Source organism: Mercenaria mercenaria, chromosome 13 (assembly GCF_021730395.1).
Source record: "Mercenaria mercenaria strain notata chromosome 13, MADL_Memer_1, whole genome shotgun sequence".
NCBI classification, from domain to species: domain Eukaryota; kingdom Metazoa; phylum Mollusca; class Bivalvia; order Venerida; family Veneridae; genus Mercenaria; species Mercenaria mercenaria.
This window is the reverse complement of record NC_069373.1, coordinates 31,524,071-31,552,009: the sequence shown is the minus strand read 5'-3', so window position 1 is coordinate 31,552,009 and position 27,939 is coordinate 31,524,071. Positions and strand designations below refer to the sequence as shown.

At 36.8% G+C, this 27,939-nt stretch overlaps 1 protein-coding gene across 2 annotated transcripts; it reads right to left on the bottom strand.

The window, feature by feature from the left end:
* Window positions 1-27,939, bottom strand: LOC128547877 (uncharacterized). 2 transcript variants are annotated; one of them, XM_053521449.1, is made up of 7 exons: window positions 27,780-27,939; window positions 21,621-21,744; window positions 19,375-19,613; window positions 17,289-17,424; window positions 14,768-14,950; window positions 8,803-8,949; window positions 1-4,994 (listed from the first exon to the last, which is right to left on the bottom strand). In XM_053521449.1, exons 2-7 carry the CDS (start codon window positions 21,724-21,726, stop codon window positions 4,930-4,932), a joined length of 876 nt encoding a protein of 291 aa, XP_053377424.1. In that variant the 5' UTR covers window positions 21,727-21,744; window positions 27,780-27,939; the 3' UTR covers window positions 1-4,929. The 2 variants fall into 2 exon arrangements, with proteins under 2 accessions (XP_053377424.1, XP_053377425.1); XM_053521450.1 differs by lacking the exon at window positions 14,768-14,950.

The window sequence follows — 27,939 nt, the reverse complement described above, 5'->3', positions numbered from 1 at the left end:
TTTATTTCTGTACTTTTATTGTAAATATAGAAGAATATATAACATAAAAACAGAGAGGTAAAATATCCGTATATACGTTAACCTTTAGCCTGCTGGCGGCAAATGATTTTGCCTTTGCGACCAGCGCAGACCAAGATCCGTGCAGGCTGATCATGGTCTACACTGTCCACTGTTCAGTTAGTAAGTTTTCAGTAAACACCCCTTTGAATTATAAGTGGTACTGCCCAAACTGAATGATGGACCAGTCCATTTTAGAAATTTAGCAGGGTAAAGGTTAACACTAAGAACTACGATACCAAACTCAAGCGAAGAAAGAAAACCAAACAGTACTGTGTAACTTTGCTTGAGACGGCAAAGATGAACAGGGAAATGTCTGAGTTAAAAAGTGGCATAAGTTCGACGATATAGGCCTAAATACTAGAAATAAGTAACTTGTCGCGTTAGATCAACCTATAATACCGATATCTTGTATGTAGCTTGAAAACATTTGGTCAATTAATTTTTTAGACACCTGCTTATACATGCAAAGCATTAAAATATTGAAATAAATATTGGAAAACCATTTAAGAGGTGATTGTCTTACATGGAGCATAAAACCCCTAAAAAATATCGTATATTAAAACAACCAACCGAATGTAAAAATCACAGTAAACTTTATGAAAATAAAGATGTAAATACTGTCGTAAAATGATATGTCAAGGATCGGTAACTATCACAGCAGTTTAGAGTTGTAGTAAGACCACAGGCAACACTATACACATAACGTAATATATCTCTAAATACGGTGAAGATTAAACATAACTAGGTATGTGTCCACAGGGCACAGGTGCCCCCAATTCCTGTCACTGTACATGGTTTCATTATTCTGTTACGGTTGCTTACGCATAGCCGGCACATATAAAAGTCAATCTCTTAACATGCTTCAGGGAATTGACTCTTTGGCTCAGTGGTTAGAGCAATGGACTAGCACCCGAGGGACCCGGCCGGGTTCGAATACCGCCACAGGCAATTGGGATCTTTCGTCATAGAATGCTATGCTCTTTGGTTTGTTACAGCTAAAAGTCGTAAGAACTCTAAGTGATATGTTTGATTAACTTTTAAGCACTTTATGTGTATTTTTAACTAAGTCATGGACCATAACTCTGGTTTGGCTTCGTTAAATCACAAAGAGTGAACCATATGCACAACTACGTCTTCACATGCTATATAACAACCCTATAACATTTTATGACTCTTTGTCAAATACTTTTTGAGATACAGGAGACATAAACCTCTATTCGTTTAATGCACATTCTGTGACTAAGTTAAGGGCCATAAATCTGATTTTGCAGAGTGAAATCCAAAAAACAAAACTCGGGTACACAAATTCGCATGCTAAAAAATACTTTCACTTGGTTTCATGACTCTTGGTCCATCACTTTTAATAATATGCAACACAAACCGTTATAAACTTAATGTGTATTTTTTCACTAACTCAAATACCATAACTCTGGTCTGGCTGAGTGAAATCATAAACAGAACACCAGCTGCACAGCTTCACATGCTATATAACAATCCTTTAATGTTTTACGACTCTACGTCAAATATGTTTTATGATACATGCGATACAAACGGCCCTTCATGCTTATTTTGACTAATTCAAGGGTAATAATCCTTATCTGACAAAAACCCCAAGCAAAACCCCCAGTCAGATGCACAACTTATCATACTGAATGATACTCTTGTCATGTTTCATGACCCTAGATTAAATAAGTTTTAGGTATGTGTGACACAGACTTTCATGCCCTTTTATGCATATTTTCTACTAAGTCAAGGGCCGTAACTATGATCTGACCGAGAGAAATGTCAAACAAAACCCCAGGTGCACTGCACAACATCACATTCTGTACAATATCACTATACTGTTCCATATTCCTGAGTTAAATACTTTTTCAGGTGCACAAACTTTGGGGCATTTTTATGTTTCAGGTGCACAAACTTCGAGGCCTTTTAATGCATACCTGTTACTAAGTCATGGGCCTAAACTTTGGCCTGGCTGTGTGAAATCCTAATTGAAACAGCAGGTGCACGCATTCACATGCTGAATAACAATCCTGCTGCGAAGTTTGATGACTCTAGATCAAACCCTTTTTAGATATGCATGCACAACATGAAGTCGGACGGACGGACAAAGGGAACTCAATGTGCCTTACAAAAAATCTTGTGGGACACAAAACAACTGCAATAAAACAAAGACAACAGATCTTCGTAAACATTACATACATATACAGTTGTATTTATAATTGTGGCAAGTGTGAATTCTAACACGCCCCCGATTTATTTACCCTTTAACAAAGAAACAAGGATAAATAGCCATCAGGGAAAGCCACGTTCTAAAAACGCAGCCTCCCCAAACGAAAACCAAACACGCGCACGCATACACGACCAACAAACACATTCGCACAAAGCAAACACACATGGACAAAACGAACAAATAAAGGAACACAGTGGAGCACTGGCATGGAATGGTCTGTCGCAAAACCACCACTGGGAAGCTCAAACTGGTTTATGGTGCACCTAACCTCACTCTAACCCCAACATGTTCCAAAGTCACAGGACATGTAAATAAAAGTTATCCCCGCTAGATGAAACCCTAACATACGCAAATGCTCTTGTATATTTATATAAATAGGCACAAGACCACAGTTATTTGCCCACAATAAGGAAGTGGTTACGCGGAAAGTAGTTCCTCTGTTCGATGGTGAATATTGGTGAATTTTGAGTGAAAGAACTACAATTAATGGCATAATTTAATAGAGGAGATATGAAATAGTATGTACATGTACAATTTGACAGATTGAGAATGTCAGAATATGCATGACTTTTTGATAGGGCCTGTTTGCAGCCATCTAGAGAGTATTCTTCATACGCATGTGATTTGGTTCAAAATGGTGGAAAAAGAGCCGGTCAACCCCATGTTTATTGTGCCAAATGCAATCCTTAAGAACCTAAAACGCATGTACTCAGTGCCTTTGCAGAAGACAGAGCAACAAGGGAACACACTTAAGCGCCCGAAGACTATTATGCAACAATTCATTATTTGTACGTTACAATTATGACGACATAGCATTAAACGTATACCAGTGCCTCGAAAAGTAAACCAAAAAACAAAACAAGAAACAATTTGATGAATGTTGTCAAATATGAGCATGATAGTATTTTTGAATTGAACTATCTCAATCAATGATTAGCTCTTGAATAAAACCGTTGTTTGTCGTTGAGATGCGTATAATTATATCGCTCAGGCTGCGCACTCGTCATATAATTCCTTCACATCTGAAATCCAAACAAAGATTTTATTCAACGACAAATCACTGTTTGGGATATATATTATTTCTTAATGAACGTTAGAATATAGTCGTGTGGTAAATTTATTTATTTTGGGTTTAACGCCGTTAAACAAACCAGCGTTCCTGGATTATGTACCAGCACAAACATGTCCTCAACAAGTAACTGTCAACTTCTCCACATGTATGGATCAGAGGCGGAGGACGAGTGGCCTTTCATCAAATCGTCACGGAGAATATACGCCTCTCCCGAGGATCGAACTCACGACCTAGTGATCCGTAGATCTGCGCTCTCCCTATTGAGCTAAGCGGGCGGGCTACTGCGGTAAATATTCAAACTATCGGTAATTGAAATATAGTTCGGATTAAAATATGTTGTGAAACCATATGCACAATTGTAAACATGACGGTTACAGTACTCAAAAATGTAAAATAAAAACAAAACATTAGAGTAGTTCTCTTATAGACCAACATGAACTCACGACAAAATAAATCTTTGACAGCTTATAAATAGTAGGTTGTAAATGACATGCAGACGACAATGTCATGTTCTTTAACATCTAAATATGCTTCCAAATAATGGTCATGAAATACTTCTATCTCTAATATTTATTATTCAGCTGCTGCCATGTAGCACTGGTAATAACTTATATATAGATAGATATAATCTTATTAACAAGAATAATGTCAGTATTATATCACAGATACCTCCAAGAATGCTCGAGAAAATATTATTAGGCCAAAACCAAAAAATGAAATCAGGCCTAAATACTCCAATATACACATGTCCACTTCATGCTTACCATGTACACAAAGTCTCATTTGAACCTGCAGGATGACTACAAAATTTATCATTGCTCTTGTTATATTGTTAATTTTTTTAAGAAAAATATTCAGATACGGAGTCCAAAATTCAATATACATGTATTTACATGTCCATCTTTTTAACCAACTTAAGAAAGATCCATTCAAGGAAGCTTCAAACCGGGGAAAATTTTTTTTATGATTTGTTATTTTGAGCTCTGGGCCAGTGATTGAAGATTGAAGGATGTTTCACTGGTGTAATTCTAAGCAGTAAAAGCTTCAAAGGAGTAGATGTGTTAGGAAGATGGACAACGGAAGTAACAGGTCACTCATTTAGCCTATACTAAAAGTTCACCTTGACTCTTTCCTTGATGTGAGCTAAAACCGTCATGGAAACAAATTAAATCTAGATATAACTGGAATTGATGAAAGTAATCAGACTCAGCAAGCACACCCAATGTATGACATTGTATTTCGAACTTTTTGAAAGGAAATCACCTTCATAGTTACTTCCTGATTTGATATACAAAGCTGTATTTGTAATATTTCAATGTCCAAAATGAAAGGATACAACTCGAGGGAAAAAAGTTTAGACTCAACAAATACACATTTGAGGTTAATATTGACGATGTAGATCTATATCAATTTCTCTCATAACCTAGAGCCAAGCTTGCATTAGGACATACTTTGCATATTTTATGATTAACGTGGATTTCCGTTTTTTTCAAAGTAACATAAATAACAATAATAACAATTCTGTAATCTCTTTTTAACTTTAGTCGCATGAACTGCACACTGTTCAGTGTTTCATACCGGACACACTTTCATACGGCGGTGGTAGAGAAGCAGTGTTCGAAGGTGCCGCTGAAACAAAACAAAAGAACCATGATGGTCCTGAATCGCTCACCTATCCCCACATGACCCAGTGTTGAACTGAGTATGGTGAGTTATTTCTATTATTTGACATAGTGAACTAGTTTTTAAGCTCATGTGACCTAGATATCATCAAGATAAAAAATTCTGACCAATTTTCATGAAGATCCATTAAAAAATATGATCTCTAGAGAGGTCACAAGGTTTTTCTATTATTTGACCTAATGACCTAGTTTTTGAAGGCACGTGACCCACCTTTAAATATGACCTAGATATCATCAAGGTGAACATTCTCACTGATTTTCATGAAGATCTCGTGAAAAATATGGCCTCTAGAGAGGTCACAAGGTTTTTCTATTTTTCGACCTACTGACCTAGATTTTGACCGCACATGACCCAGTTACGAACTTGACCTAGATATCATAAAGTTGAACATTCTCACCAATTTTCATGAAGATCCATTGAGAAATATGGCCTCTAGAGACATCACAAGGTTTTTAGATTTTTAGACCTACTGACCTAGTTTTTGACCGCACATAACCCAGTTTTGAACTTGACCTAGATATCATCAAGGTCAACATTCTGACCATTTTTCATGAAGATCTCTTGAAAAATATGGCCTCTAAAGAGGTCACAAGGTTTTTTCTATTTTTAGATCTACTGACCTAGTTATTGACCGCACGTGACCCAGTTTCGAACCTGACCTAGATATCATCAAGATAAACATTCTGACCAATTTTCATAAAGATCCCATGAAAAATATGGCCTCTAGAGAGGTCACAAAGTTTTTCTTTTTTCAGACCTACTGACCTAGTTTTTGACCGTACGTGACCAAGTTTCAAACTTGACCTAGATATCATCAAGGTGAACATTCTGACCATTTTTCATGAAGATCCATTGAGAAATCTTGCTTTTAGAGAGGTCACAAGGTTTTTCTATTTTTAGATCTACTGACCTAGTTTTTGACCCCACGTGAGCCAGTTTCGAACTTGACCTAGGTATCATCAATGTGAACATTCTGACCAATATTCATGAAGATCTCATGAAAAATATGGTCTCTAGAGAGGTCACAAGGTTTTTCTATTTTTAGACCTACTGACCTAGTTTTTGACCCCACGTGAGCCAGTTTCGTACTTGACCTAGGTATCATCAAGGTGAACATTCTGACCAATATTCATGAAGATCTCATAAAAAATACGGCCTCTAGAGAGGTCACAAGGTTTTTCTATTTTTAGACCTACTGACCTAGTTTTTGACCGCACATGACCCAGTTACGAACCTGACCTAGATATCATCAAGATAAACATTCTGACCAATTTTCATAAAGATCCCATGAAAAATATGGCCTCTAGAGAGGTCACAAAGTTTTTCTATTTTCAGACCTACTGACCTAGTTTTTGACCGTACGTGACCAAGTTTCAAACTTGACCTAGATATCATCAAGGTGAACATTCTGACCATTTTTCATGAAGATCCATTGAGAAATCTTGCCTTTAGAGAGGTCACAAGGTTTTTCTATTTTTAGATCTACTGACCTAGTTTTTGACCCCACGTGAGCCAGTTTCGAACTTGACCTAGGTATCATCAAGGTGAACATTCTGACCAATATTCATGAAGATCTCATAAAAAATAAGGCCTCTAGAGAGGTCACAAGGTTTTTCTATTTTTAGACCTACTGACATAGTTTTTGACCCCACGTGACCCAGTTTCGAACCTGACCTAGATATCATCAAGGTGAACATTCTGACCAATTTTCATGAAGATCCATTGAGAAATATGGCCTCTAGAGAGGTCACAAGGTTTTTCTATTTTTAGATCTACTGACCTAGTTTTTGACCCCAAGTGACCCAGTTTCGAACTTGACCTAGATATCATCAAGATGAACATTCTGACCAATATTCATGAAGATCTCATGAAAAATATGGTCTCTAGAGAGGTCACAAGGTTTTTCTATTTTTAGACCTACTGACCTAGTTTTTGACCCCACGTGAGCCAGTTTCGTACTTGACCTAGGTATCATCAAGGTGAACATTCTGACCAATATTCATGAAGATCTCATAAAAAATACGGCCTCTAGAGAGGTCACAAGGTTTTTCTATTTTTAGACCTACTGACCTAGTTTTTGACCCCACGTGACCCAGTTTCGAACTTGACCTAGATATCATCAAGGTGAACATTCTGACCAATTTTCATGAAGATCCATTGAGAAATATGGCCTCTAGAGAGGTCACAAGGTTTTTCTATTTTTAGACCTACTGACCTAGTTTTTGACCCTACATGACCCAGTTTCGAACTTGACCTAGATATCATCAAGGTGAACATTCTGACCAATTTTCATGAAGATCTCTTGAAAAATATGGCCTCTAGAGAGGTCACAAGGTTTTTCTATTTTTAGATCTACTGACCTAGTTTTTGCAGGCACATGACCCAGTTTCGAACTTGACCTAGATATCATCAAAATGAACATTCTGACCAACTTTCATAAAGATCCCATGAAAAATGTGACCTCTAGAGTGGTCACAAACAAAAGTTTACGGACGGACGGACGCACTGACGCACGGACGACGGACGCCGCGCGATCACAAAAACTCACCTTGTCACTTCGTGACAGGTGAGCTAAAAACACACACTCAATTATTTTTGAAAAAACATTAACAATGTTAAATGTATCTTTCTATACATAATGCATATTGTAATATCATATTGTACTGTAATATATGCAAAGTTAGCTGTTTATAAAGCTAGAATGCGGTCCGCTTGGTTCTGCGACAAACAGCCGACAAGAGGTAAGGTTCAGAAAACACTTTTCCCAGCCAGTCAGGCCCTTTCGTTCAAGGTTTTGAAAACTTAACTCCTGTAAAATGGTTGGATCAAAATCTGTTGCTTAACACCTATCTACATAATATTTGATCATTAAAGCAAGTATAAAGAAAATCCTTTCAGTATGTAAAACAAAAGTACATAGATATCCGCATTAAGTACTTAGAAACAATCGCTTAAGTCAGCATCTCTTTGGTCTGTGGCTGGAACGAAAGGCGCATCGTGGTTAATCATAATCAAGCCAGTGTGAGAAATTGAATGAGAAGTTTGACCCACATGAATAAATATATACAAGACATTTAGATAGACATTCAACGGGCAATAACTTTACTAAAATCTGGCAGATTTACAATGTATCTACTCGTAAATATCGTGTCTGCCGATCTTGCTTTAAACAAAATACTTTTATATGTAAACGAGATAAGCTATACTGTATGCCCTTGTTTAACTAATAGATTTGTTTTGTCCTATTGTGTTTAACGTAAACGTCAACATTCAAGGTCACATCCACAAAATTATGATGACATTTTTTTTTTTGGTGGGGTCGGGGGCTCCGTGGCCGAGTGGTTAAGGTCGCTGACTACAAATCACTAGAATCCAGGTGAGGTTTCAAACCAACAGTGGTGTGATTTAAAGCCAGCGACCTTTAACACACAGTTGCGGATGCTAATAGAAGTTTGCATAAATTATGCAATTATTATTATGCAATTATGCAATATTAATTATGACAGAACCCTAAGATCTTTGTGTCATGGATAAAAGCTTTAGATGATAATACTACTGGCAATGTTAAAAAAATGTGAGAGCTATTAAAGATATAAATATGGACAGAGCTATACATTATTTTCTAAACATCAGTGTTTTTTTTAAACAGAGTGGATAGTGAAATAATACGAAATCAAATTTTCTGAAGTGCATTTTAATTAAGTTTTCAATTAAGTGAACTCTATGACAGTAGGTAAACATTTGTGTACTATACCACTTGAGTAGTTCTGTCCGAACGCTGAATTACCCTGCACAGGATAGGCTGTCTGCATAGTATGTACATTGTAATTTCCCTGAGGTCCACTGAACTGCTGCTTTCCTCCTTGTCCCAGAGGTGGTTGTGTAGTAGGGTATGGACTACCTAAACAAAAGAATAACAAGAGCTGTCCGTAAGACAGCCAAGCTCGACTATTCGAAATATTGTCCCAGAAACAGGAAAATGTTACCCAAAAAGGTTAAATATCAAAAGAGTTTTAAGTTCAAAAGGGGGAATAATTTGACCAAAATGCATATCAGTTATGGGACTTGCTGCTATCAACTAGTTTTATAACCCCGAAGGCACATGTGAAGTTTCAATTCAATATCTGCATTAGTTTTGGAGATAGAAACTTGCATGTAAAACTTTAACCAGAATTTTCAAAGTCCAAAAGGGGGCATAATTTGCCCAAAATACATGCCAGAGTTATGGGACTTGATCCAGTGAGGTTAGTAATTGATCTAGAAAAAGAAAAAATAAGTTTCAAATCTATATGCCTTTTAGTAATAGCTGTATGTACTTGCACACAAAACTTTAACCAGAATTTGCTAAGTCCAAAAGCGGACATAATTTGGCCAAAATGAAGGTCAGAGTTATGGGACTTGCTGCTATCAATTAGTTTTATAACCCCGAAGACATGTGTGAAGTTTCAAATCAATATCTGCATTAGTTTTGGAGATAATAACTTGCATGTAAAACTTTAACCAAAATTTTCTAAGTCTAAAAGGGGGCATAATTTGCTCAAAAAACATGTCAGAGTTATGGGACTTGACCCAGTGAGGTTGGTTATTGATCTAGAAAAAGAAAAAATAAGTTTCAAATCTATATGCCTTTTAGAAATAGCTGTATGTACTTGCACGCAAAACTTTAACCAGAATTTTCTAAGTCCAAAAGGGGGCATAATTTGGCCAAAATGAAGGTCAGAGTTATGGGACTTGCTGCTATCAACTAGATTTATAACCCCGAAGACACATGTGAAGTTTCAAATCAATATCTGCATTATTTTTGGAGATAGTAACTTGCATGTAAAACTTTAACCAAAGTTTTCTAAGTCTAAAAGGGGGCATAATTTGCTCAAAATACATGTCAGAGTTATGGGTCTTGACCCAGTGAGGTTGGTAATTGACCTAGAAAAAGAAAAAATAAGCTTCAAATCTATATGCCTTTTAGAAATAGCTGTATGTACTTGCACGCAAAACTTTAACCAGAATTTTCTAAGTCCAAAAGGGGGCATAATTTGGCCAAAATGAAAGTCAGAGTTATGGGACTTGCTGCTATCAACTAGTTTTATAACCCAAAAGACACATGTGAAGTTTCAAATCAATATCTGCATTAGTTTTGGAGATAGCAACTTGCATGTAAAACTTTAACCAAAATTTTCTAAGTCCAAAAGGGGGCATAATTTGCTCAAAATACATGTCAGAGTTATGGGACTTGACCCAGAGAGGTTGGTAATTGACCTAGAAAAAGAAAAAATAAGTTTCAAAGCTATATGCCTTTAATTGATGGCTGTATGTACTTGCATGCAAAAACTTAACCAAGGTGTGACGCCGACGCCGACGCCGACGCCAGGATGAGTAGAATAGCTAGACTATTCTTCGAATAGTCGAGCTAAAAACCAAACGTCTGAAAATATTGTTCAATGCACCCGGTTTCCTATGTTTATTCTAACCCTATTTACTCTTCAGTCGGATAAGCCATCATTTAAATGTGCCAGATAGATAATCAGAATCATAACCTGCGACCTAAGACACATTTTACAGCAAACTTCTACTGTCCCATGAGAGAACCAATCAAATAACCGGACCGTTTAGTTAACATATTCCGTTTTTACCTACAAGTCTTGTGACAACACAGGCAAATCAGTCCCGATGCTGCATTTCTAACTCTTAATTGAAGAAAATATTATATACTATCAGAAAACAACACTTCTAGAATTACATATAGGCAAGTAAAAATGTACTTAAAATATTGTAAGGCCTCTACAATCAATGCTACGAAGAATATGTACCGGTATAACTGCTATTTATTCTTAGATACATGTATGTAAGCAAAAATAAGCTTATAAACTGACAGGGCAGCAGAATGCTGCATCTTCCGAGTCTTTAACCGTTACAGATGAACTTTGAGCTTACAACAAAAAATGAATTGTGATCATGTGACTTGTACACATAGTATCAGAATTATTCAAGGTAAAAAAAACTGACAGAGAGCTTTGACTTTGACTTCAAACTCTTTCAAACCAAAAGAGTGTGAATTTGACTTGACATACAATATCCACTAACCCGGATGAAACCTACACAAGGAGCTAAATATCTCGGAGTCACCATCACACCCGATCTCTCTTGGAAACCACATATAAATAACATCACCAAAAAGGCTAGCTCTACCATGGCATTCATCCGCAAAAACATCCGCTCAAGTCCACAAAGTGCCAAAGCAACAGCCTACAAGACATATGTCCGTCCCACGGTGGAGTATGCTTCGACTATGTGGTCCCCCTACGCTGACAGCCACATCAGCAAGCTGGAGATGATACAGCGAAGAGCTGCAAGGTTCATCAAAAACGACTACCAACAAATTAGTTCAGTCTCGAATATGCTCCATGAACTCCAGTTGGACACACTTCAGCTCAGACGTAATATGTCCACAGTAACCATGTTGTATAAAATTAGGCATAATCTTGTCGACATTATTCCTGATCCTCCTCTACGGCAATCAAAATCAGCCAGAATCTACAACCAACAGTACAACCAAATCTCCTGTAGCAAATCTGCCTACCAACATAGCTTCTTCCAAGCCACCATTGCTCTTTGGAACCGCCTGCCTTAATCGTTTATGTGCCGTAAATGAGCCTACGCTAGAGGGCTTTAAGGCTGTTTTAGGAAACATCAATACATTCTAAATGCCAGTATTCGTTTTATCAGTTTTTTAAACTGTGTACAAAGAGAGACTTTTAGTCTTTTATATGTAAATAGTTGTCCCTTGCGGCTGCGCATATACATTATTTTAATCAAATCACGGGTATACTCTTCTAGAATGAGGCGATTACTGAAGAAGAAGATGATGATAAACATAAAAGTGATCCGACTCCCTGGTGGCCATGTTTTCTGACGAAGCAGAATAATTGATACAATCTTCCATTTTAAAACTTGGCCTGGCAGCCTGTTTCTGACAAGAAGATTTTTAAAGTGTAAAATATATGCATATAGACCCCTTGGTGACAAGAACAATATTGCAACAGGGTCAAACAAGGAGATGTCGTTTCAAGATTTCTTGCGGCCCTTATGTGCAAACAAGTGGAACGGTTTGAAGAGCATCAGTGGATCATTAATGTCAAGTTCAGTCATATTCTACAAAACAAAGAGATGTCGTTTCAAGAAAAGTGTGGACGGAAGGACGGCCGGGCAGTGAGTAATCACAATAGCTCACGTTGTGCTCAGGTGAGCTAAAACAAGAGGACCATGATGGTCCTGAATCGCTCACCTATCCCCAAATGACCCAGTGTTCAACTTAGTATGACGTCATTATTTCTATTATTTGACATAGTGACCTAGTTTTTGAGCACATGTGACCTAGATATCATCAAGATAAAAAATTCTTACCAATTTTCATGAAGATCCATTGAAAAATATGGCCTCTAGAGAGGTCACAAGGTTTTTCTATTATTTGACCTAATGACCTAGTTTTTATAGGCACGTGACCCACTTTTAAACCTGACCTAGATATCATCAAGGTTAACATTCTCACCAATTTTCATGAAGATCTCGTGAAAAATATGGCCTCTAGAGAGGTCACGAGGTTTTTCTATTTTTCGACCTACTGACCAAGTTTTTGACCGCACATGACCCAGTTACGAACCTGACCTAGATATCATCAAGCTGAACATTCTGACCAATTTTCATGAAGATCCATTGAGAAATATGGCCTCTAGAGAGGTCACAAGGTTTTTTCTATTTTTAGACCTACTGACCTAGTTTTTGACCTTACGTGACCCAGTTTCGAATCTGACTTAGATATCATCAAGATGAACATTCTGACCAATATTCATGAAGATCTCATGAAAAATATGGCCTCTAGAGAGGTCACAAGGTTTTTCTATTTTTACATCTACTGACCTAGTTTTTAAACCCACGTGACCCAGTTTCGAACTTGACCTAGATATCATCAAGGTAAACATTCTGACCAATTTTCATGAAGATCCATTGAAAAATATCGCCTCTAGAGAGGTCACAAGGTTTTCCTATTTTTAGACCTACTGACCTTGTTTTTAACCGCACGTGACCCAGTTTCGAACTTGACCTAGATATCATAAAGGTGAACATTCTGACCAATTTTCATGAAAATCCATTGAGAAATATGGCCTCTAGAGTGGTCACAAGGTTTTTCTATTTTTAGATCTACTGACCTAGTTTTTAACCCCACATGAACCAGTTTCGAACTTGACCTAGATATCATCAAGGTGAACATTCTGACCAATATTTATGAAGATCTCATGAAAAATATGGCCTCTAGAGAGGTCACAAGGTTTTTCTATTTTTAGATCTACTGACCTAGTTTTTAACCCCACGTGACCCAGTTTCGAACTTCACCTAGATATCATCAAGGTGAACATTCTGACCAATTTTCATGAAGATCCATTGAGAAATATGGTCTCTAGAGAGGTCACAAGGTTTTTCTATTTTAAGACCTAATGACCTAGTTTTTGACCTTACGTGACCCAGTTTCGAAGTTGACCTAGATATCATCAAGATAAACATTCTGACCAATATTCATGAAGATCTCATGAAAAATATGGCCTCTAGAGAGGTCACAAGGTTTTTCTATTTTTAGACCTACTGACCTAGTTTTTGACCCCAAGTGACCCAGTTTCGAACTTGACCTAGATATCATCAAGGTGAACATTCTGACCAATTTTCATGAAGATCTTTTGAAATATATGGCCTCTAGAGAGGTCACAAGGTTTTTCTATTTTTAGACCTACTGACCTAGTTTTTGATGGCACGTGACCCAGTTTCAAACTTGACCTAGATATCATCAAGATGAACATTCTGACCAACTTTCATAAAGATCCCATGAAAAATGTGACCTCTAGAGTGGTCACAAGCAAAAGTTTACGGACGCACGGACGCACGTACGCACGGACGGACGACGGACACCGCGCGATCACAAAAGCTCACCTTGTCACTTTGTGACAGGTGAGCTAAAAACTAACGATAACGTTACTAACCTGTGCAGTTAAAAGACCTTTTTCAATAAATACATAGATTAAAGAATTGTTAAAATAAGCGACACACATGTGATCATATTGAATGACAGAACATGGCTCGTGTAAGCATCAGGTGTGAAAAACATGCATTTATTCAACTACTGGCCAGTCAGTAGTCGCAAATAGCGCCTGGGGGCTTAAACTTTTCAATATATCAAAACGACAATAAGGAGACAGGGCCAATACCAGAAAACCAGGACAAGTACGAGAAAACATGGCTAATATGGAACTCAACCATTTTATTTAGTTTAAAGGAACCGATATGGAAAAGTCACTTCCGTTAAATTTTATAATAACGCCCTTTTCTGACATTAGAATCAAACAATTTACAACAGTTAACAGATGTTGGATGAATACAAGGAAACCCACAAGAATGTGGCCTTCCGTTTTACTAAAATCATATCATTTTTTGTTTTCCAGCCAAATAATAAAATTGTAGTTAATGATTTCATATAGACCTTTTTTTCTCCTCGGGCAGTCGTATAGACACTCGGACTTTGGCCTTGGGAAATATAAATAACAAGCCCAATACGGAAATCCGTCATTAAGAACATTCTATTATTCGCAATGCTACTGAACTGTATCCAAGTTAAGGTATCCTACAATGCAAAAGTTAAAGCATTTACAACGATAGTCAGCACAATTCTACCATACCTCCTTGGATATTCACTGTCCCTGACGTAGTTTGATATGCAACATTGGATTGCCTTCCGTATGTATGCGCTACCTTCAGGCGGATACACATTACCACAACGCTAATAATTATAATAATCACTGCGGGTAGAACCGAAACTAGAATAATTCTTGTAGGAAAACTGTCCTCATCGTTGTCAGGTACTGAAATATAGCAAATAACAGTCTCAAGCACTATATTTAGACTTTATCCTTAGAAAAACAAACCTATACAATTTTAAAAGGTCTCTTGAATCTCTAAACAGATAAAAAAAACTGATCTAAGTCCTTATGGCTTCTGAACATGAGCACACTAAAAAATGCATGTCTAAGGCTGACAGCTAGGATTGATTACCCGAACCACTGGTACCAGACCGGGAAGTAAATGCCACTATTCATGTTATACTCTACCCCAAGGTATTAATATAATATTATAAGAACAGTCAGGCTATGTGACATTTCGTTTTAACATGTTTTCAATTTTTGATCACAGGCGTAACTTGATAACATCAGATGTATGGTATGTACAATACTGACACACGTAACTTGGTAACATCAGATGTATGTACAATACCAACACACGTAACTTGGTAACATCAGATGTATGTACAATACTCACACACGTAACTTGGTAACATCAGATGTATGTACAATACCAACACACGTAACTTGGTAATATTAGATGTATGTACAATACTCAAACATGTAACTTGGTAACATCAGAAGTATGTACAATACTCACACACGTAACTTGGTAATATCAGATGTATGTATAATACTCACACATATACTTGGTAACATCAGATGTATGTACAATACTCACACAAGTATTGGTAATATCAGATGTATGTATAATACTCACACATGTAACTTGGTAACATCAGATGTATGTACAATACTCACACACGTAACTTGGTAACATCAGATGTATGTACAATACTCACACACGTATTGGTAATATCAGATGTATGTATAATACTCACACATGTAACTTGGTAATATCAGATGTATGTATAATACTCACACATGTAACTTGGTAACATCGGATGTATGTACAATACTCCCACACGTAACTTGGTAACATCAAATGTACACACATGCAACTTGGTAACATCGGATGTATGTACAATACTCCCACACGTAACTTGGTAACATCAGAGGTACACACACGCAACTTGGTAACATCGGATGTATGTACAATACTCCCACACGTAACTTGGTAACATCAGATGTATGTACAATACTCACACACGTAACTTGGTAACATCAGATGTATGTACAATACTCACACACGTAACTTGGTAACATCAGATGTATGTACAATACCAACACACGTAACTTGGTAACATCAGATGTATGTACAATACCAACACACGTAACTTGGTAACATCGGATGTATGTACAATACTCCCACACGTAACTTGGTAACATCAGATGTATGTACAATACTCACACACGTAACTTGGTACGATGTAATTATACTATACTTACACACGTAACCTGGCAAGTTGGTAGCATCAGACATATGTAATATACTGACACATGTAACTTGGTAGCATCAGATGTATGTACTATACTTACACACTACTAGCGGATCCCTGGGGGGCGCCGGGTCTAAAATCGCCGGGGCATAGGTAATTTGTCATTTGTTCTGGGGGAAAAAAGAGCAAAATATGCATTTCCTCGCTCGCTACGCTCGTACACGTAATTTATCTCTTGTTCTGCATTTTTTTTCTCGCTCGCTACGCTTGCATAGGTTATTTATCTTTTCTTCTGGGTGAAAAATATAAAATATGCATTTCTTTCTCGCTCGCATAATGCAATTTATCTTTTATTCTGGGTGAACAAAAAATGCATTTTTTCTCGCTCGCTACGCTAAACTTGACCACATCAAGTGTATATATACTCATCATCTTTGAAATACACACATTACTTGGTAACATCAGATGTACATTCTATACTTACTAGTATAACGTAATTTTTTTTAACTTACTAACATCAGTTGTGTCAATTATAGATCTACTTATCATCTTTCAAATAAACACCGATCTTTGTAACACCTTTCAAATACAGAAATTAATTGGTAACATAAGATGAATCTTTTATACTTAGGAGTATACATAGCTTGGTAACATCAGATGTATATACTATACTTACACACGTATCTTGATAACATTAGACCTATATACTAATAACTTGATAACGTCGGATGTATGCAGCATACGTATAATCTTTAAAATACACAGATAACTTGATAACACCAGATGTATGTACGATTCTCACCTTCTTTCAAATACACAGATAACTTGATAACATCAGATGTATGTACGATTCTCACCTTCTTTCAAATACACATGTAACCTGATCACATCAGATGTATGTACGATTCTCACCTTCTTTCAAATACACATGTAACCTGATCACATCAGATGTATGTACGATTCTCACCTTCTTTCAAATACACAGATAACTTGATAACACCAGATGTATGTACGATTCTCACCTTCTTTCAAATACACATGTAACCTGATCACATCAGATGTAGAGCGCTGAGGCTTTCTGATCACAACATAGATATTGTCTTGATACTGGCTGGGACACCACTCATCAAGAAATGTAGAATTGCATAACATCTTTTTCTGAAAAAAAATAGAACTCCATCATTTTTTTTCAGAAAAAAAAGTGAATTTACTTTCCTTTTTATGTAAAAAAAAGTTAATCATTATCGTCATTCTACAGAAATGAAGAAAACTTAACTTTGTTTGAATTATGATTGTTAAAAAATGGCTAATCTTAAATAGATATCCTAATATTTAAAATAGCATGAATACATCTTCTGTTGAGGTGGTACCCTACCAAAGAAGAATTAAGGGGAACAACTTTTAACTGACCAATACACTGAAGCCAACATAAAAACACACTGATCAAAACTAATAGAAAACCAAAATAGGCCTAGAACATGCACTGCTGAACCATAATTTTTTTCACACATGTGTGGAATTTGCACAAAAATGGACCGTGACTTTGTTTAATCAATGTGGGTAGGGTCGAGGACTGTAACAGCACCCAGTGTGCCGTTCAATTTCAAGACCGATCATTGAGCCGTATTAAGGGTACGAGGGTATGCTTCTCAAGAAAACTTTGTATAGTTTTGCATTTCTCATATATGGTATTATGGTCTATTAGGAAAAAATAGCGAAACACGAAATAACGTTGAAATTTTGAATGGTGTTCTTCACGTGTCACCATTACGCATTCGTGTTTCGTCATTGCGTCTTTGTGCATTGACTGAATGCCGAGATTCCAAAAGGACAACTTAAGACAGCCAATGCTCGACTATTCGAAATATTGTCTCAGAAGCAGGAAAATATTACCCAAAATGTTAAAATATCTAAAGAGTTTTAAGTTCAAAAGGGGACATAATTTGACCAAAATGCATGTCAGAGTTATGAGACTTGATGCTTTCAACTAGTTTTATAACATCGAAGGCGCATGTGAAGTTTCAACTTAATATCTGCATTTGTTCTGCAGATAGTAACTTGCACGCAAAACTTTAACCAGAATTTTCTATGTCGGAAAGGGGACATAATTTGCCCAAAATACATGTCAGAATTATAGGACTTGATCCAGTGAGGTTGGTAATTGATCTAGAAAACGAAAAAATAAGTTTCAAATCTATATGCCTTTAAGTAATAGCTGTTTGTACTTGCACGCAAAACTTTAACCAGAATTTTCTAAGTCCAAGGGGGGCATAATTTGGCCAAAATGCAGGTCAGAGTTATGGAACTTGATGCTATCAACTAGTTTTATAACCATGAAGACGCATGTGAAGTTTCAATTCAATATCTGCATTACATTTGGAGATGTAATTGCATGTAAAACTTTAACCAGTATTTTCTAAGTCCAAAAGGGGGCATAATTTGCTCAAAATACATGTCAGAATTATGGAACTTGACCCAGTGAGGTTGGTAATTGATCCAGAAAAAGACAAAATAAGTTTCAAAGCTATATGCCTTTAAATGATAGCTGTTTGTACTTGCATGGAAAACTTTAACCAAGGTGTGATGCCGACGTCGACGCCAGGGTGAGTAGAATAGCTAGACTATTCTTCGAATAGTCGAGCTAAAAAGGTGGAGGTATATAAAAAAAGAGTCATTCTAAAAGTAGCTAGATCTGGGATTTTGTATTCGGCTCTCGTGGATTTTGCAAGGTCGGATCACAGTCGATCCGATCTGGCAAAAATTTACTCGCTATTGTTATAATAACCCTATAATATTTTACTTTTGTTCTTCTTTTTTCAGTTAAAAAAATTGCCATAAAATTCTTACACCGCATGCAAGAAGCGATTTCGATAGGATGCTACACATACATACTGAAACGAGGTAGAGTAAAAGAAAACCTGAAGCTATTGAGAAAGATCACGAGGAAAGGGAGAGAGATTAGGTATATTTATATTTGTACCCGCGGAGGCTTACGTTTGATTTGGTAGTGATAAGTCTTAACCACTAGCTAGTCTCATTCTAATTTTGAGGGAAAATGTAAAGTATTTAATTTTATGATACAAGTACTTTGTTGCTTAGAAAACATACCTCGGGAGGGATGTAGTTCTTCACAAAACCGTCGTGGTATTCAAGCACGGTGTCACAGTCCAGCTTTATTTCCTTCCCCGACACACACAGATAATGATCATTTGAAGCCTTGTAAAATTCAACAGAACAAGGATTGTCATATAACACGTCTGAGCCATCATACTGCACACTGACAGACTCGTAATATTCTGCATCATACATGTCACCACAGGTACCACTCAAAATGGTTATAGATTCTTCTGCGAAAAAAAAAGCGTAATACTAGATCTAGTAGCGTAATGTCGGGTAATACCGACAGCCGTCAATTATCGACGTTCTAATTGTAAAAGTTCATTTATGTTAATTACTAAGTCTTTACTATTTTCTGTGACGTTTTTATGACGTCACAAGTTCCTCCTTAATGTCTGTGAGTCCAAGCGAAACTCCTGCGCACTATCGTTTAATATCAAGATATTGTTCTTACTGACAGGACGTATCTCCCACAGCAATATTTTGAAGAGTTATTGCAAGTCGTAAGGTGGATAGTGTTCACGAAGACAGAAGGGAAAGATGTGACGTCCTTGACAACAATTATGGAGGAAAATATTACCAAGATGCCAAGGATACAGGGAAGAACAGGGTGTAAATATCTGCAAACATTAAAACATTGCGTCGGTAGTTTTCGACCCCATTAGAAAATTAATTGTCAAGACTCGTCGATTTAGATCTTAAATTAAAATTATGCTTCTTTCAGAACAGAATAGATATTTAATATATTGCCTACATATATAAGTTCTGTAAAAAATTGGCTTGTATTTCACAAGTAAACATGAACAGGCAGGAAAAAATCCGTATTGTACCTTTTGTATTGTCGGTTGCCGGACTAATTTCATTAACATGCATGACCGGACACATTTCTATACATAGCGTTCATAAAATCCTCACTTAGTTCCATTTTAATACCGATAAACATTGAATATTTCGTTCAGTAACAAAACAGATGGAGGCATAATAAAAGGGTTATTATAACAGTAGCTAGATCTGAGATTTTGTTTTTGGCTCTTGTAGATTTTGCAAGGTCGGATCACACTAGGCGCTTGTGCGTCTCGTGAGATCCTATCTGGCAAATATCCATTCGAGCACTCGAATACAGCATCCCAGATCGAGCTACTATTATGATAGCCCTATTTTATTGAGACTTTAGAGCTTCCTTTATACGAAACATAAGAGTGATTGAGAGTTCGACCTAGTCTTAGAAAAAGTGGCAGGGATTCTGTTGGTCTGTCTGTTTATTAATGTGTCTGTTCGATTGTCAGTGTAATAAACTGAAAAACATTTTCGGTTGCCTACATTATCAGATCTAGACCCTGATAAAAAACTATTGCTGTTTATTACTAAAACAGTAGGTCCATCATTTGGCTAGGTTTACAGACATGTAACTGTATACGAAAACATAACGCTGCTTACTCGAAAAAGAAAATGCTACGAAACTAAGGTGATTGGACACTTCTTAAATAATCTCTACAGTTGTATATTCTGGACATTGAAAATTGTTGCGTTTCGTCCTTTATTGTCTTTAAAAAGTTCTACTGACTGTATATTAAGTTTAGAGCTAGTCTAGGTCTACTTGCACGTGAGTATAACATCAAGGAAAAAGCAACGGCCTTATTCACACGGCCAAAATACAATACATGTATACTGAGCTCTAGCCAAAATGATGGAAAGTCTTAAACATATTGCAACTTACTATCATTTTTATTTATATATTTTTAAGCATTACAAGTGGTTTCTTTTCATCTCGTAGCTTACTCATCGTTTGTCAACATACTTATTTGATTTTTTAAAAAAAAGTGTGAGGGTGTCCATAACTGCCGAATGGTGTCGGTAACTGCCTCCACGACGTTTTGTATGTGTGGTTGCATTACAACTGTTGACTGGGACGATTACTCGGTTAATCGGATCCGATTCGATTACTAGGTGAAACCGGTTTCAATTTTGCAAAACCGCTAATCGCTCTTAAACAATAAACATCCCGAATCGTACTTTTTTAACCCCGCTTTCATAGATGATAATTCAAAATTTTAATTTTCCCGCCTGCAATACTTTGTTTTCTTCTCAGAAAATAAATGGCAACTTATTACACAACCGTTATCGGAAAAATTCGGGTATAATCGCTAAGTAGATCAGTTACCCGAAATTACCCTACACTTGTCAATTCGTTCCCAAAGTAGCAGTCATTTCATATATCAACTACTGACTACACATACCTGTATGAATCCATTTGACTTCATTCAGAAGAAGAAACAACAAGATCCAAACGAGTCTAGTTCTCCTGTTCTCGCATGCTAATGCTGATTTGAATGTGGAAATCATTCCTGTTGCTGGCTGGATCTAAAGTAAAACAAAATTTAAGAAAAGCTGTCAAAGAACTGTGCACAACGTTCGATCAATTCAACGCCTTTGTCGTTAAAAGTTAAATGAATGAATACGAAACTAGGGCTGCTTTTGAGAAAATCGCATGTCTCCCACAACTGCCTAATCATCTAAATAGTAAGTCAGTCTTTATATACTGTTTACTCACTATAAATATACCTTTGAAGAGTAAAAAGGCTGATTTTTGGTAATTCAAGGGTCATAATTCTGAAGTGCCTAAGGCGATTTGGCTAGTTAATAAATTTTTTCGAGGAGTTATGGTCAAAAACATTTGGTTCAAGTTTAGTAAAGATCGGATGAAAACTGTTCAACCTAGAGCGCGGACAAGAGTAAAAAGCCGATTTTCGGTAATGCAAGGGCCATAATTCAAAAGTGCATATAGAAATAGAAGCAGATAGACTAGTTTCATTCTGAGCCCTCGAAATGTTTGGCTTAGAGCGCGGACAAGAGAAACAGCCGATTTTCGGTAATTCAAGGGCCATAATTCCAATGTGCATGGGCCGATTTGGCTTGTTATCGAACTTAGCCAATGACTTATGGTCGAACACATTTTTTCAAGTTTGGGGTGAAGATTAGATGAGAAATGTTTGCCTTAGAGCACGGACAAGAATGAAAAGGCCGATCTTCGGTAATTCGAGGGACATAATTTCGAAGTGCCAGGGCCGATATGGCTAGTTATCGAACTTGGCCGAGGACTTATGGTCAAACACATTTTGTTCAAGTTTAATGAAGATCGGATGAGAAATGTTCGACTTAGAGCGCGGACAAGATTTGTGACAGACACACAGTGACAGAAAGACTGTGTGGTGGGAGACATAATTCGGAAAAGGCGTGCAGTTTTGTATAAATGCAAAACAGAGTTATGGAACCATTAAAATACATCTCAGTCTCAGATCATCGCAGTGAACAAGTTTGCGCAGTTTCAAACCATTCCCATTAGTGGGTATTGAGATACCAGCTTACATACAAAAACCTTCATCAAAAATGTCTAAGTCGAAAAAGGGGCATAACTTTGTAATATGCAAAAAAGAGTTATGGAACCTGTATTAAGTGATACAGTTCATCACAGTTGATATGCATTGTATAGTGTATTAAAGTTAAAATCTTTTCCTACAAGTGGTTACTGTGACATCAGATTACCTACAAATAAAAATCAAATTGGGACGCCGACGCCGACGAATCATGAGTGACTGCAACAATTCTATCTGTTCTCCGAATAGCCGAGCCATTAAGTATATCAATTTCTCATCGGTTTTTAAAATTTCGACTGACACAGAAACCAAACTTTATTTTGCTGTTCAAGATAGCAATGCGGATACAAGTTACTAGTAATAATAATTGATTTTGTACAGTTTTCTTAGGAAATGTAGAATTCACATTTGAAGAAAAAAAATCCAATTTTAACCTGTAGTATAAAAGACATTTAAATCGGATTACGTACTACGCTTATCTATTGAAAAAAAGTTAGGTCACAGTAGGTCCAATGTACTTGATCTTCTAAACAAAGATCTGAGAACTCGTCTTCTGTATATTTTGGATTTCCAATATTGCTATTTTTATTTTCGCAAATCTATTTTTATTTGAACCAATCAGACGAATGTCAAAGATTAAGAAAAAATTGCAGTCAGTCTAAGGTTCGAACCCGGGACCCCTCGCTAACACAGCAAGTGCCCTATTAACTGAGCTGACTGGCTATCTGACCTCTTACGACATAAGAATTGTAGATATCAAAAACCAAGGTTTTTTTAAGCTTGCAGAATGTTGTAAGTTAGCTTTTGATTGGCTAGCGGAAGGGTCGTCAGAGCGAGGCTATCAATAGCTCGTGTTCAGATCCTAAGCGTAGCGTAATAGGATATGTACTTTAGTCAGATTGCAGTAGGTCAGAGTTAGGTAAGTGATACCTTTGTCGCAATCCACAATGAAAATCTCATTTAACATGTTAAAAGGGATAAAAATATCTGCACTAAAATATGACAAAACTTCTTTATACAGAACCAGTATACCTAAAACTGTTTTTTTTTATGGATCGTATTTCTACAAATACACGGAAGACTAACATGCAGCGGACATTTTTGTATAACTTATCTTTTAATAAACAAGAAGTGGAAGTAGGATGATGATGATGATGTTAAACTTTAATAGGAAAATAAGGATCCAGATGAAAATTTTAGTATAGGAACTAATCACACATTTGAGCCGCACCATGAGAAAACCAACATAGTGCGTTTGCGACCAGCATGGATCCAGACCAGCCTGCGCATCCGCGCAGTCTGGTCAGGATCCATGCTTTTCGCTTTCAAAGCCTATTACAATTAGAGAAACCGTTAGCGAACGGCATGGATCCTGACCAGACTGCGCGGATGCGCAAGCTGGTCCGGACCTATGATTGTCGCAAACGCACTATGTTGGTTTTAGTTACTGTACTAGTTGTATTGTGTCAATTTCGAAATGTGTTACAGTGTTAGGGTGCGTTCATTTTCCGAAAATTGTATTAACAGTCGGTGAACTAAAAAAGACACTCAATACGCATTGTGTGGCCACATACGGCTAACTTTGCATTAAGTTTACAGCTACATCCGTATTCGTGTCAGACTCGCCTATATGTCGCGTTGAGATAAGCAGTCCACGTATTTATATAGTTTACTTTCAGCAGGTATCATATCTGCGATGTTCTCTTAAGATCTTTTTCTCCCAAAAATACGATGCTCAAAACAGTAAAAAAATGCAACGAAATCTACGGTGATGAATGTTGGGAGTCGAATGGTGAGATATGTACCTGCGATGATGAAAAACCATGACTGCGAAGTTTTCGCAATTGTGCATTCCACAATCATTGTCATGGCTTCGACTTTCATCACCATTGTCCTGACTATTACGATCGCGGTTTTCCACTAAGAAACTAAAATTGTGTCCTATGGACACGTATGCCCCCACATACTGTGCCATCCTCTATATAGCAAAAACTATCAATGGACCATAACTGCAGTAATATATTCACAGAAAAGATTCCTTCCTTTATGGCCATTTGCACATCAAGCTTGTTCATCTGTGAAAGTTTGAAGCAAATCAGGCAAATAGTGTGGGAGGAGTTAGACACACAAGATTTCGGGACGTACGCACAGCAGCAATGTGTGAGGGCATGACAACAAGCAAACAGACGGAAGAATTGAGTAACCTATACCTGCAATCTGAACTATACTGCATTTCCGCTATTTTTGATACTCGGATAGTTCTTAACACTTCCCAGTAGGGTTAAAGTGACGGTTTTCTGTTCCGTTTTTAAGAATGGTGACATGAGATCATATACAGTACGTGTCTGTGAAGAATTACAATTTCCTGAAATATTTAGAACTGAAACGAAACTGCATTACGTATCAACGAGTTATACATGTCCTATGACATGAACTTATTTGAGCCGCACCATGAGAAAACCAACATAGTGCGTTTGCGACCAGCATGGATCATGGCAAACGGATCCATGCTGTTCGCTTTCAAAGCCTATTGCAATTAGAGAAACCGTTAGCGAACAGCATGGACCTTGACCAGACTGCTCAACTGTTTTTTTTTCGCCCGACGTGACACAAATTGGGCCAATTCGTTTCACCAAACCCGGGGCACGCCGGTCACGTGGGCGGCAAGAAAAAAATCTCGCCGGTTTAATTATTAATAAAACGAACGTTTCGGCGTACGCCGGCCACGTGAGCTTCAAATACACTAAAAAATAAATTTCCAATTTTTCATGATTTTGTCTTGTGGCCTGTTCCAAATAAGTTAGCAAATAGTTCTTGCAGTATGTTTCTACATTTACTGGTACTAACCCAAATTTTCAAATTTTTACCCGATTTTATATCGCGAAAATATATGATTTGCCTCCGAGTTTGCCTATCTCGTAAGACCGGCGCACATCGGCGTACGCCGGATAGACCCGGGCAGTGCCGGCAAGCCAAACGAACGCCTAGCCGGTTGTACGCGGCGAAACGGCGTACGCCGCAAAAGTGAAACGAACTGGCCCAATATGTCATTGTCATTAACTGGAATGACCTGTTTCTGAGGAATAACTGAGACAAAGTATGGGAAAATATCTAGAAATACGAGAAAATCAAAGAAATCAATTTCAGGACTGTTACATGCATGACTGTGCTATCACGCATAGCATTTAACATAGATAGGTTATTTTTCCATTGCACTGATATAACATGGACAGGATTAGGATTAACAAACGGTGTTCACTCAACAATTTCACTATATAAACAGACTGTTTCCGTTGTGTAAAGGGGGCTTAGGGTAAGTCTCTACATACGCTGCTTGTAAAATGTTCGAGTCTCGTTTAGACCGAAAGTTTAGCCCTACCCCAAAATATTGAAATCTTACGCGTAGTAAAACTCCATTACAACACATATTACAAAGACAAAATTTAGTTCTTTTTGAAGTACAATATCATGAATATGTGTACTACAAACTCTAATGGGATTTTTGTCGAAATTGTTCCTGGTTATTGCATTAGACAGAAGACAACCCCATGTAAATTCAATTCAAATGTTGTTTAAATTTGTACATGCATTACTGATCACAGCTAGCTAGGTAATCCAGTACACAATATGATGGTGTTCGAATGTTTGTGTATAATTCAGTAACCAGGTGAAATAATTCCCTAAGACTTTGTTCTTCACGGCCTACTTTAGGCTACAATTGGCTGTAATTATTTTTTACATGTATTGAATATATATTGAGTTTGACTGCACTTAAAATGGCAAAAGTTTGTCATTGTAATTGGCCAGTGAAGAATATCGAACCCTTTTACTTGCACAGATCTATGTTAATTCACATAGATATTTAGAACATAATTATGACAGAATTATTGACTTTATTGTAACCACTTCAGGGCACTTTGTCAGTTTTTATTTTTATGAAAATTTGCAGGTAATTTTTTTTAGCAAAATGGCCGCCTTAAGGACACGTCACGGCTGAGATAGTTTAGCATTATTACAATACACAGTCAGTATTGAAATTGTGTTTCCAATTCATGTGCTCATTAGATAAATCCTCAATACCTATGTGAAAATAAGGGATGTGTTTTGTATGATTGCAACACTGTGAGTTGCTCTAATTACTGACAAATGACTGAAACAATAGGAATTCGTATGAGAGATGGATAGACAAAACGACAGTGAGGTAACAATATATTCTTTTATTGTTTTAATGTATGAGTTGTAAGCTACAATAAAGAATACCCATTTTATGAAAATCAAACTGGAAGTTAGAAATAACAGAAAAAAGTAATTAGGTCATGATTCATCATATACCTGTCAAAATTTGTCATTAGTTTTCACGAGCTGTCAAAATTATTTTTATCTCTCTATTCTGCAAATGCATTGTTTTTGAAAGCATCTTGGACAGCTATTGTAGTGTGTTACTCACTTTACATTCCTTATTAATATTTGTGCTTGAAATTGCTTTGTTGAGCTCACCGACATCATATATGAATGTCTGTTGTTTTAGTTTATTGTCTGTTATAAAGGTACCAAATCTCAATATTAAGATATAAGAATTGTTCTGTTCTGGTAGACAAAGGAAACTATTTGGTTGAATCATAATATAACGGTTTTTGGAAAGAACTGAATAGTCTTTGTTTTTTTGTTATTCACCGGAAATTCAAAAAGTGACATCACCTTAAAAGTTTGTGTAATAATTTTTAGTGGCTGACCTAACGAATCCTCATGTCAAAATCTAGGACATGACCTATAAACTATAAAATCGCGAGCCGGTAGGGCCTAAATTTAAAGTTAAAAAAAAAACATAGTTTTATTATCCATACTGTAGATCTACTTATATAATGTGTTTAAGTTACGAGAGATAAATTTATCATAAGATGATATCAAACAAAAAGGTGACTATAGACTCGTTTCAGAAACTAGGGCACTTTTATATACCCGTAATACTTATAGCAAATATATCTAGTAAGTAAAATATACATAAAATATATCGTACGGTACCTGTAAAACTATAAAATATCTCCACGCACGTAGTTCATATGAAATGCAAGCGGGATGAAAAGTGTATATTTGACATTTAAATCAGCTAGGATATCCGATTTGTATATAAATTCTATTTACGGTTACAAAAGCTGTTTCTCATACAAAGGGAAATAATCGG

Excerpts from the sequence above, each read along its gene's own strand:
- LOC128547877 (XM_053521449.1), bottom strand. The coding sequence starts at position 21,726 with ATGATTTCCACATTCAAATCAGCATTAGCATGCGAGAACAGGAGAACT. Across the intron at positions 19,614-21,620 it reads AGTCAAATGGATTCATACAG|AAGAATCTATAACCATTTTG; the intron begins GTATGTGTAGTC and ends TTTTTTTCGCAG. Across the intron at positions 17,425-19,374 it reads AGAACTACATCCCTCCCGAG|AAAAAGATGTTATGCAATTC; the intron begins GTATGTTTTCTA and ends ATTTTTTTTCAG.